This window comes from Oryx dammah, unplaced genomic scaffold (assembly GCF_014754425.2).
Source record: "Oryx dammah isolate SB20612 unplaced genomic scaffold, SCBI_Odam_1.1 HiC_scaffold_21, whole genome shotgun sequence".
Classification (NCBI taxonomy): Eukaryota; Metazoa; Chordata; class Mammalia; order Artiodactyla; family Bovidae; genus Oryx; species Oryx dammah.
The window spans coordinates 7,303,879-7,316,409 of record NW_024070205.1 but is presented as its reverse complement, the minus strand read 5'-3'; the positions used below and the strand labels follow the sequence as shown (position 1 = coordinate 7,316,409).

The 12,531-nt window shown below is 41.2% G+C and overlaps 1 protein-coding gene across 3 annotated transcripts in view; it reads right to left on the bottom strand.

The window, feature by feature from the left end:
- HSD11B1 (hydroxysteroid 11-beta dehydrogenase 1) overlaps positions 1-12,531 on the bottom strand; it is a 75,087-nt gene that overhangs the window by 33,355 nt on the left and 29,201 nt on the right. For all 3 annotated transcript variants that reach the window (XM_040263085.1, XM_040263086.1, XM_040263087.1), the window contains 4 exons: positions 7,649-7,762; positions 6,770-6,900; positions 5,955-6,066; positions 5,640-5,825 (listed from right to left, as the gene is read on the bottom strand). In XM_040263085.1, the coding sequence (XP_040119019.1) occupies positions 5,640-5,825; positions 5,955-6,066; positions 6,770-6,900; positions 7,649-7,762 (543 nt within the window). The remainder of the gene's footprint in view (positions 1-5,639; positions 5,826-5,954; positions 6,067-6,769; positions 6,901-7,648; positions 7,763-12,531) is intronic.

Genomic DNA, 12,531 nt, shown 5'->3' with positions numbered 1-12,531 from the left:
GAAACAGTGAGAGACCTGAGTTTGTTGTTACTGTTGTTCAGTCGCTCAGTCATGTCTGACTCTTTGCGACCCCATGGACTGCAGCACGCCAGGCTTCCCTTCCTTCACCGTCTCCTGGAACTTGCTCAGATTCATGTCCATTGAATTGGTGTTGCCATCCAACCATCTTGTCCTCTGTCATCCCCTTCTCCTGCCTTCAGTCTCTCCCAACATCAGGGTCTTTTCCAATGAGTCAGCTCTTTGAATCAGGTGGCCAAAGTATTGGAGCTTCAGATTCAGCATCAGTCCTTCCAATGAATAGTCAGGGTTGATTTCCTTTTGGATTGACTGGTTTGATCTCCTACCTGAGTTTGGTTCCATAAGAATAATTGTTCTGTATTTATATGTATCTAGAAGTAAATTCTTCAAAATATTGGCATGATTATGGATGAGTTTTATTCTCAGCTTTGTGCTTCTCTTCATTTTTTCCAATTTTCATACTCTGTGTGTGTGTGTATGCATAGCTTTTATAATCACAGAAACATTTTTAAAAAGTATTAGGGCCATTATTAGTTCCATTATTTTGTGCCTTTAATTTGTAATCTTTTATGAGAGGGTTATTTCAGAATTTGCTTCCTATGATGCTTCCTTCTTTTGAATATAATCTTGTCTATCATTGATTCTGTTTTATTCCTTTTTTTTGGTCAAGAAACCCAAGAGTCAATTTAGAAACTTAAGCACAGCATCTGTGTTGAGTCTAATTTTGGCATTTTTATATCCTTCTCTTAAAACCTCATTTTTATTTATTTCCAAATAAAATGTATTTGTTATAAGCCTTTCCAGACTCTTTGGTGAGTGGACATAAAGGCATGGATGATGGTAGAACTCTGCTATTTTCATCAGGAACAGTACTTGAATGAAAATAATGGTCTAGCAGGGTTAAGGAGCCTTGACTACTTAAGTTTTTACAACCCACCCCTTTCAAGGGAGTAACCAAGGAGTAATGGTCACATGAATAGCATCATTTTTTCAACCTGCACTAATAGCATTGTTTTCAACCTGCACTAAGTTGCCGCGGTCACAGCAGGGAGTCTTCTCCCCCACCTTAAAGTCTCCCTTCGCCGCTCTCGGGCAGCAGATGCGACCCTGAACTCCAGCGTCCAGTGTGCCAAGCTGTTTGAGTCCTCTGGACGCTGTCTGAGCACAGTCTCTTGAATTTAGGCAGCAATGAGTCCTGCAGTTTTTATGTGCAGGTGGTTGGTTCTTCCTCTGAACTCCTTTCAGTCTTCTCCCAGGCCCTATAGAGGACAAATCTACACACACGCACACGCACACACACACACACACACACACACACACGCCTCACCTTCACACACACACACACACGCCTCACCTTCCTGGTGTTTCTCCCCACGCCCCTCGACACTGTTCAGACCTGCAGCATTCCCCTCATCACGTAAATATCTACATCTCTATGTAGAAATACTTCCACTCACCTTGGCAATTGTGCGCCCTGAAAATTATTTCTGAGGTAATCAGATTTAAGGGTAAAGATTCATCTTTCTTAGAAAAATTAAGGCAATTGGGCGAGGGATAAATCACCTCATTTTACTGTATTTGCTAGGCTCCTTTGCATCCTAGATCTTGGTTGCCACCCTCCTTGCTTCCCCTCAAGTCATATCCGTACATTAAAAATAAGCCTATATTTCAGGAACAAATGGATGTCACAGCTGAAGGCTCTGAGATTAACAGCTGTACATCCTTGTCTTTATGCAAAGCGGAATTTTGCACAATCCAAATCCTGTTAGCTGATCAGTTGAGAAACCTGTTTCTTTTTCTTCTTTGTAATGTAGAATTCTTTAAATAGATTTAGAACACACAGCCAGTCCACAACTGACAAATGAGTTAAAGTCCAACAAATGACTTCATGTACTGGTTTGAGTTTTCCCAGGAAAGCATTGTCTTACAGGCTATTTGCCTCTGGCTAGTCAGCTATAATGTGATTGAAATACTACACATATGTATAAAAAATAGTGGGAAACAAGACTGGGAATGAGTAAACAGGGAAAGGAATGCCCTTGAATAATACTTAGAAAATATACAGGAAGCTGATCTTTTAAACAGATTTACTTGGAGAATAATGAATAGGTAACTGGTGATATTTTATGGAACTTCCAAAGAGAGATCTGAGCACTCAGAGGTTATTGACAAGATTCTTTTACTCCTTTTGATGTGTTTTTCATTTTGAATATTTGAAGAAGCCCCGTGTTTTATTTTGTCTAGTTTCATTTCAGAATAGGCCTTAGATTTTTCTTGCTATAGAAGAATCACAATCCCTACCCTTAGACTGGCCCAATGCAGTTAACATTTGTACTCTAATTATTGCTAATATTTGTATCACCAATGAAGCTAAAAAGTAGAGAGGAAGTAGGATTTCTAAAGGTAACTTAGCATGAAGTAGGTAAGAATAAAGAGGAAACATTGAAAGGAATCTGGTGAAGACTGAAAAGTCTTTAAAGGAGGTGATGGTAAATGGATCCTCAGGGGAAAGCCAGGGTGGCGGGGGCGGTGGTTTGTCCATGATTCCCTTGATGGGGCATAAAGAAAGGGCAGAGAAGCAGTATCAGATGCTGGGTTCCAGCTGTCGTTTGTGTAGGTGACATAGTTATGGGGTTCACAGAACCAGGGGATTCAGAAATGGAATGACTTTTACTTTTCTAAAATTGAACCTAAGATAACCTTTTTGACTCATGACTGATAAGCTTTCTCCAGATGTTTTCACATGTTCTCTGCCTAATTCAGTGATTTCCACCCCCCCCCAGTCATATTGGAGTATTAATCTCCCTGTCTCAGTTTGTTTCACAAATACCATCCAGATATTTTCTTTCATTCTTTATCCTACCCCACTGTTCCCTGCTTCACTGCCTGATCTTTTTGACTTCATGATGGATCTTGGATGTGACAGAGATTGGGTCCCAGAATGTGTGTGTATGGTGTGAGGTACACGTGTGGGGTGTCCTAGAGGGAACACCGCCTCTAGTCTTATACGCATGGGTGATGTAGGGGAGACTGCTGTTTGCCAACATCAGTGTTTTATAGAAATAGAACCCCTGATTTTCAGCTGGATACAAGTCCATCCTGAATAAAGACCATAACTGTAGCAGACTACATAACCATTAGCTGTAGCAGAAGTGTGTGACATTCAAGTTCTTCTTCCTTGAAAGTATTCTTTCTTCATTTTCTCTAGCTAGAATTCTGACATGATAATGAGCCATTCTGGACACACAGGTGAGGATAATAATGCCCAGGGATGCTGGTTTTGGGATAGAAAGTTCCCAGATGATTCCACGGATAGAGCTTCTATTGCAGCTCTAAACTCTTCCCCAGGCCGTTCCATGATAGGAAAATAAATTTAGATATGTTTAAGCCATTGTAAATTTGGGTTTTTATGACACTCGTTTGACATATACTCAAACTAGCACGTGGTGAAAAGTGGAAGACCAGGCAATGTAACTAGATGTTACACACACATAGAAACTTGGGCAGTAGGTGCCAGAAATGGTGTTGAGTGGTAGATGGACGTGGACAGTATGGACCTCCCCAGAGGAGACCGTACTGTCTCTAATGATGCTAAGGAAGTAGCCAGCATTTTAGAGAACATATTAAAAGTGTAAGATTTCTATGTAATGCAATAATGGAAATGCACTGGGGAGAAAAACAATTGCTGATTACTGCAATTCAATAAACCACTTCATGCAGTCCCTGGAAAGAATTATTAAAAAGCCATCCCAATGCTCTTTGGCTGACCTTAGGTTTAATCTGAGGTTTTGCATCCCCTTGTTTGTAGGATTCAGATTTTAAGGATTAAGGAACACATTTGCTGACTCTCTGAAAGAACATAGCCTATGTAAATCAACAAAACTTCAATTAAAAAAAAAAAAGAATATAGTCTAGAGCAGAGAAATTCTTCAATTAGGGTGCGAAAGGAAAGTGCTTGTACTTTGCAGATTCAGACATTCTTCAAAACAAACAGGCTGGATTCTTGGCTATACAACCAACAGACACTAAGGACAGCAGTCCAGCTAGGTTTCTACTTCCCAGTGTCCACAGAGACCACGAGGTGACATTTAGTCGTCGGAGAAGATGTGCAGAAACAGAGGTTATCAGAATTCATCATGTCCCCAGTCTGCTGTGCTAATTCTGTTCCTTCCGAGACTATTTCAGCCGCGTGCATCTTACACAGAGTTAAACTCACCAGATAAAGCACACCCTATGTTCAGAGTGGCTGTATCAATCAACCGAGATCATAAAAGCCACCTGCACCATGACCAACCCGTGGGTTTTGGCCGATGCCCGAGGAGGGGTTGGGGATGTGCCCAGCACCCTCTCACTCAGTATGCATCCAGATGCTCTCCCTTCCTTTCAGCGCGGAGAGAGGCTGTGTCTGGGGAGGGGTGGGGGAGTCTGTGCTGTCCAGGAAGCACAGGGATGCATATCAATCACTCTGTTTGGCGGGTAGCACAGACACACTGCCCTTTTATCCTATCACTATGCAGGCCTTTCCCGTCCGTCCAGGAAGTAGGACTCTTTACAATATAGATGGTGCTCTGAGTCACAATAATAACGCGTGTTTGTGGACTACTCAAGAAATTACAAAGCTTCTAGGTGATTTGTTTTCACATTGCTAGCAGCCACATGCAGATGGCTAATTTCGATCCTGGTGTTTGCGTCTTCCAGCCACGTCCCTCTCACTGACTAATCAACAAATATGTGTGGCAATTCTCTACTGGACCCTTAATGAAACGGGCCTAGGAAACCCCAAAGTTGGAAACTCTGGCTTTTCCCTGGTGATCCCTTCAAATGCTGTCACCATCAAAAGTACAGGGGGCCTCTCTTGATTTTGCAGTGTTCTCTTTCTGAATATTTCTCTGGACACACTTGTTCTCTACCCTGTTTGTGGATTAAAAGGAACTTTTGATGTAGCAAGTTCAGATTTTGGAGAACACCCCTGATATGGGCAGGTTTGTTATAATATGGTTTATTTGTTTTCATTGTTCATTTTGCCTTGGCTTAACCCACTTACCAGTCAACTGTGTGTTGTTAAAATATTTCACCTCTCGGTTCTCCCTTTGCACCAACTAACTTCACCAACCTATAGCTCTGGGTCATAGAAGAAGCAAAATCTTTTTTATGATGACCAAGTCTCTCTCTGAGACTCAGGACAGGCAGCAGCCTTTCAATGACCCTTTGGACTCCAGCTTGTTGATCACAAACCACCTGGCGAGTTCAGGGAAGCCCTCTGAACTGTTGCTCTCTCTCTGTTACTTCCAGGAACTCTGTAGTCTACCCACTCTGAACAAGTCCTCATCTCTCTCATCTACCTTGTTCCAAACACTGTCTCTGTTTCTCAGCATGCATACTCCTCAGTGAGTTTCCTTACCCAAGGCTCTTATTCATATATCTGCCGGTCCACACATATGGGCAAGCTGTTAATCAGCTTTTGTTTAGTATCAGCTTAAGCATTTCAACTTCTGGTTTCTATTGTGTTCCTTCTCAGCATGCAAATAGGCAAAATGCATGTTCACGGCAGAACCCTCAACGCCACCATCCCTGGCACTCGGGCCACTCCTGCCCTGCGCACCAGCCCCTGGCACACTCACCGGCTATGGAGGAGACGACCACAATGCTCCCGTTGGTCTGCTTCAGCATGGGCAAGGCGGCCGTGCTCAGGACCACGTAACTCAGGAGGTTGACCTCTAGGCTTCTGCGCAAGAGATGGATGTCATTGCTAAACACCCTCAAAGGCGTATAGTTGATGTGGTTGAGAATAAGCATGTCAAGTCCCCCTGCAAGAGACGGCTGTGGTGAGAGAAAACATCTGAGGTTGATAACCCGCCCCGCTGCCCCTGTCTCAAAAGCTCCCTGGTGACCCCTAGGACAAAGTCCAGAAGAGGAGAGAGGAGATGCTGTCTCACCCACGAGCTCTCCAGCTTTGGCAACAAATTGTTCTGCGAAGGTCATGTTCTCCATGGTGCCTGCCACATAGTGCGCTGAGGCTGCCCCCAGCTCCAGGCAGCGGGATACCACCTGCAGGGGCACAGTGGCAACTGGTGTTGGTCTTGGCTGCAGACCTTTGGGGAGGGCAGTCTCTGGCATGATGGGGGCTTAAATGAGAGGTTGCTCACAGCCCTGAAAAGTGTATGTACATGTGTGTCATTAAAGGCAACTGACGCAGCATTTGTCCTCTGTTTGAAATACTGTCTGAAACAAGGTTGGGTTAGAGATGGATAAATCACGGTGCTGGAGTTTAAGTCCACGGTTTGTGCTCATGAGTCTCTGTGAACAGATGGTTCTGAACACATGATTGATATGGGTGCTAGTTTCTGTGTGGGTAGCCTTAGGTTTGTGCATATTTGTATATCCTTGGGTTTGTGAGTCTGAGTATGTAAGAGGGCGTGTGTCTGCATGGTGACCAGAATGTGAATTCTTGAGTAGGTTCTAGAATGTTGGTATCTGAGTACATGGCTATGTGTCTGTAACTCCACGTGTCAATGTATGTGAATGGGCATGTCTGTGAGCATGCAGAGCCCAAGAACTTTGTGTCTAGGTATGTATGCATGAGAAGGAACACTTACAAGCATACTTTGGTATTCCTGTGGGTGTTTGAATCCTCTGTGTGTGTATCTGTGTCTGAGTGTGCCAGTTCTATGCGTTGGCACGTATATGCAAGCATATAAAGGAATACATCTGGCACATGAGGCACATACGGCTGTGGGCACAGGACCCTCACCTTTTTTAGACTTTCTTCTGACCTCGCTGTCACTACCACATGGGCTCCCATCCTTGCCAGGTGATAGGCCATTTCTCTTCCGATTCCCTTGCTGGCCCCCGTGACAATCACTCTCTTTCCTCGAAGCATCTCTGGAAACCCCAAAAGGAAATGAGGACCATACATGGCAGCAACATTCCTCCTCCTACTCTAGAGGTGGAGAGCTTTATCTCAGTGTCTGAAGGTTATGAGCCCATATCAGCTCATCCCAAGCTGCATAAATCAGTGAAGGGACAGACCCGTCTTTCATAAACATTTTCTGAAATGGGAATTTGCTTTGGTGGCTCATAAGCAAGTCTCCCTGCTGCCCTTTTTGAAAACCCCTATGGACAGAGAGTTTAGCTAAAACACTGGAGTTCCAGACGTTTCTGGACTCATCCGATTGCTCAACTGAAATAAAATTCAAAAAGTCATCAAAACACATGTGCTCATAGAGATTCCAGGGATTTTCTCTTGCTTCTATTTAGTCATCAACTCCAGAATTCTTTCTTGTTTCCCACTTATCCACCCCTTCACAGAGCTCAATTATCTGGTGAAGTGGTGAATTTTGGAATTACCCTCATTTTCTATTTTTTTTTTTGCAGGAGATCTGAAATTGCTTTCAATTTAATGTACCAAATAAAATATGGATTATTTAGCAATCTTTTAACCTCCTCACACCCCATAAACAGAAGCGCAGTCTTACCTCAGGGTCCCGTCTTGTCCAGCAACTCTGGGGATCAAGAACTCCTTCTGATCCTCAGAAACATTCCAGCCATCCCTGGGTATTAAAATCGATTCCTCCAGCCATCCCTGGGTTTTAAAATCTTTTCCTCCAAAATTAAACACATTGGTACTTACCTGGTCTGAATTCCTCGTTCGCAGAATAGTAGTAGTAGGCCAAGAAGATCCCCAGAATGGGGAGGAGGTATTTTTTCATAAAAGCCATCAGACAGGGATCTGGCGCAAGGAGCCCTGTGGGACACACAGAGAGAACCTACAGAGCTTTCTACAACCTCCTAGGCAGGCAGCAGCCTCTGAATTGTGACATCAGGGACGGGGGAGGCTGGAGTAGTCTCAGGCAGTGCTAGCCAATTTCCCTGTCAGAGCCGCGATTGGCTTTGGGTGGGATCCCATTCGTCCCTGGCAGCCTGCGTGGTAGATTTCATAATGGACAATGTTTACTCCATTTCATTGAGCAAGAAGAGACTTCCAGATGGCTAGGCTCATGACTGTACAGAACTGGATTCCTGAGCATCCCTACCCCGAGCCCATCTTCCTCGGAACGCCATTTACGCCAGGAATCAACGGCCTTTCAAAAGTGGTATATCAAAGGCTAGAGAGAAAGCGTGTGTGGGGCTTCTGAGGGAAGTGTGACTAATAGCAAAGAGAGCCAGAGTCAAGCAAATCTCACTCTCAGCCCCACCTCCCAGTAAGAAGCAATTAAAAATAACAGCACAAAACAGAAAAATAAGCTTAAAAAAAAAAAAAAAGGTACACATCTTGGAGGGGGGAAAAAAAAAGCAAACAAGCCTCATAAACCCCACATTCAAGCTCAATGAACAATATTACAACATCAAAGGAGAATGCAAGCCAGCTAGAACCCAGATGGCGGGAAACCCATGACCGGTCAAGACTCTCAGGCAAGTGCAACGGAATGTGAACTTATTACTTTAACAGCAAATAAAGAAGAAATGATGAGTGTCAAGGAAATAAAAGCTATTAAAGTAGGTCTTTTAAACACTGTAGAGAACCAAAAAAAAATGTGGAGAGGATAATAGGAAGATGTAGAAGAAAAAAGAATGAGCATCGTTGAAGCAAAGCTAGCCTGAAAAGCCCACATCCAGTTAAAAATTGATCTGTTAAAAATTGATCTAGTTAACAATTAAGGACTAGGGAGAGAAATCCCTAGTAATTTAGAGTTTATCACAGAAATATAGAAATAGCCACTTTGTTATGTCTGTCACAAGGATCAATCCTCAAAGAATTTAGGCTATTGTAATTGTTAAGTTTTTCAATTTAAAACCTGCCATTGAAACCATACCCACTACCCTATCATAGAGAAAATCCAGAATTTTGCAAGTTGCCAATGGAGCCAAGGAAACCAATTTAATATGGCAGTAAGTGTACCAGTGCTTTGGAGGAGGAATGTAGGTGGGGGGTGAAGGATTCACATAAGATTAAGAGAAATTGAATTATGACTCCCAAGTATAGTATCTGGAAACACTCACTGAATTTTCACTTCAGAGCAAGGAAAAATAATTTAAGACCCAGAGGAATGAAATAATTTGTCAACAAAGGCCCACACCTGCTTTCCAGGAAACAGTTCAGATCTGAGAACAGTTGAGGGTCAGATAGTTCATGGAGAACAAAATAGAAAAAATATTTTTAAAATTCAACTGCAAAATTACATTATATAATGTCAGAACTATAAGATACACACACATATGTATATAATATATATATATATATATACACATACATACATATACACATTTCTTTTCTTGGTCACAGCCATGGCATGTGGAATCTTAGTTCCCTGACCAAGGATGGAACCAATGGAGTGTGGAATCATAACCTCTGGACTGCCAGGGAAGTCCCTGATGAAATAATTTCTCATCAGTAAAATGCATTGATGAGAATGAGGATGGTACATAATGGTTGATGCCTTTAAATCTTAACAGTTTTTAAAAGTTTTGGTCTATGGATCTTTTTTTTTTTTTAATTGGAGTACAGTTGCTTTAAATATTGTGTTAGTTTATACTGTACAATGAAGTGAATCGACTATATGTATACATATGTCCTCTCCCTCTTGGACCTCCCTCCCACCACCTCCACTGCACCCCTCTAGGTCATCACAGAGCACTGAGCTGAGCTCCCTGTGCAATACCGCAGGTTCCCACTAGCTATCTCTTTTACATATGGCAGTGTATCTATGTCAAGTCTAATCTCCCAATACATCTCACCCTCCCCTTCTCCCTCTGCGTGTACATGTACATTCTCGATGCTTGCATCTCTATTCCTGCCCTGGAATGAGGTTCATCTGTACTTTTCTAGATTCCACATACATGTATTAATATTCATTTGTTTTTCTTTCTCTGACTTGCTTCACTCTGTATGACAGACTCTATGTCCATCCACATCTCTACAAGTAACCCAGTTTTGTTCCTTTTTATGATAGAGTAATATTCCACAGTGTGTATGTACCACATTCTCTTTATCCATTCCTCTGTGGATGGACACTTACATTATTTCCATGTCCTGGCTATTGTAAATAGTGCTTCTATGAACATTGGGGTATATGGGTCTTTTTGAATTATGGTTTTCTCAGGGTATATGCCCAGTAATGGTATTGCTGGGTCATATGGTAGTTGTATTTTTAGTTTTTTAAGGAACCTCCATTCCATTCTCCATAGTGGCAATATCAGTTTACATTCCTACCAATAGTATAAGAGAGTTTCTTTTCTCCACACCCTCTCCAGCATTTATTGTTTGTACATCTTTTGATAGTGGCCATTCTGACTGGTGTGAGGTGGTACCTCATTGTAGTTTTGGTTTGTATTTCTCTAATAATTAGTGACATTGAGCATCTTTTCATGTGCCTCTTGGCCATCTGTATGTCTTCTTTGCAGAAATATCTATTTAGCTCATCCCCCCATTTTTCGATTGGATTGTTTGTTTTTTTGATATTGAACTGCTTGAGTTGTTTGTATATTTTGGAGATTAATCCTTTATCTGTTGATTCATTTGCAAATATTTTCTCCCACTCTGAGGGTTGTCTTTTCATCTTGTTTGCGGTTTCCTTTGCTGTGCAAAAGCTTTTCAATTTAATTAGGTCCCATTTGTTTATTTTTGTTTTTATTTTCATTACTCTAGGAGGTGGATCAAAAAAGATCTTGCTGTGGTTTATGTCAAAGAGTGTTCTGCCCATGTTTCCTCTAAGAGTTTTATAGTGTCCAGCTTTCTATTTGGGTCTTTAATCCATTTTGAGTTTATTTTTGTGTATGGTGTTAAGGAGCGTTCTAATTTCATTCTTTTACATTTAGTTGTCCACTTTTCCCAGCACCACTTATTGAAGAGAGTGTCTTTTCTCCGCTGTATATTCTTGCTTCCTTTGTCCTAGATTAGGTGACCAGAGGTGTGTGGATTTAATCTCTTGGATTTCTATCCTGTCTCATTGATTTATATTTCTCTTTTTGTGCCAATACCATACTGTCTTGATTACTGTAGCTTTGTAGTATAGTCTGAAGTTGGGGATCCTGATGCCTCCAACTCCGTTTTTATTTCTCAAGGTTGCTTGGGCAATTTGGGATCTTTTGTATTTCCATATAAATTGTAAAAATTTTTGTTATGATTCTGTGAAAAATGCCATTGGTAATTTGATAAAGATTGCATTGAGTCTGTAGATTGCTTTGGGTAGTATTGTCATTTTGACAATACTGATTGTTCCCATCCAAGAACTTGGTATATCTCCCCATCTGTTTGTGTCATCTTTGATTTCTTTCATCAGTGTTTTATAGTTTTATGAGTACAGGTCTTTTGCCTCGTTAAGTAGGGTAATTCCTAGGGATTTTATTCTTTTTGTTGAGATGGTAAACGTTATTGTTTCCTTAATTTCTCTTTCTGATTTTCATTGTTTTAGTGTATAAGAATGCAAGATATTTCTGTGCATTAATTTTGTATCCTGCAACTTTACTAAATTCTTTAACTAGCTTTAGTTGTTTTCTGGTGGCATCTTTAAGATTTTTATGTATAGAATCATACCATCTGCAAACAGTGATAGTTTTACTTCTTTTCCAATTTGGATTTCTTTTATTCTTTTTCTTCTCTGATCACCATGGCTAGGACTTCTAAGACTATGTTGAAAAACAGTGGTGAGAGTGGCCATTGTTGTCTTGTTCCTGATCTTAGAGAAAATGCTTTCAGTTTTTCACCATTGAGAATTATGTTTGCTGTGGGTTTGTCATGTATGATCTTTATTATGTTGAAGTAGTTTCTCTCTGTGCCTACTTTCTGGAGAGATTTTTTTTTTCTTTTAAATTATAAATGGGTGCTGAATTTTGTCAAAAGCTTTTTCTGCATTTATTGAGATGATCATATGGTTTTTATTCTTCAGTTTGTTAATATGGTGTATCACATTGATTAATCTGCATATATTGAAAAATCCTTGCATCCATGGGATAAATCCCACTTGATCATGATGTATGATTCTTCTAATGTATTATTGGATTAGGATTGCTAATATTTTGTTGGGGAATTTTGCATCTATCTTCATCAGTGATATTGATCTATACTTTTGTGTGTGTGTGATATCTTTGTCTGGTTTTAGTATCATGGTGATAGTGGCCTTGTAGAACCAGTTTGGGAGTGTTCCTCCCTCTGCAATTTTTTGGAAGAGTTTGAAAAGGATAGGTGTTACTGTTCTCTAAATGTTTGATAGAATTCGCCTGGGAAGCCATCTGGTCCTGGACTTTTGTTTGTTGGAAGATTTTAAATTACTGTTTGCCGGGGTCCAGCCCCGGTGGATCCAGGGTGATTCGAAGGTGGGGATGGAGTCGGCGTCCTTGGAAAAATACATATTTAATTACATATATATAGATAGATTAGAAACGGATAGTGTAGTAGGAAAATTAGTGGAGAAAAAGATGCTGAATAACTTGGTTTACGTGGAATAGCGTCCATGCTCCAGATGGGAATTCAGCCAGAAAAACGGGGAGCAAGAAAGAAATGACATGGGGGAATCA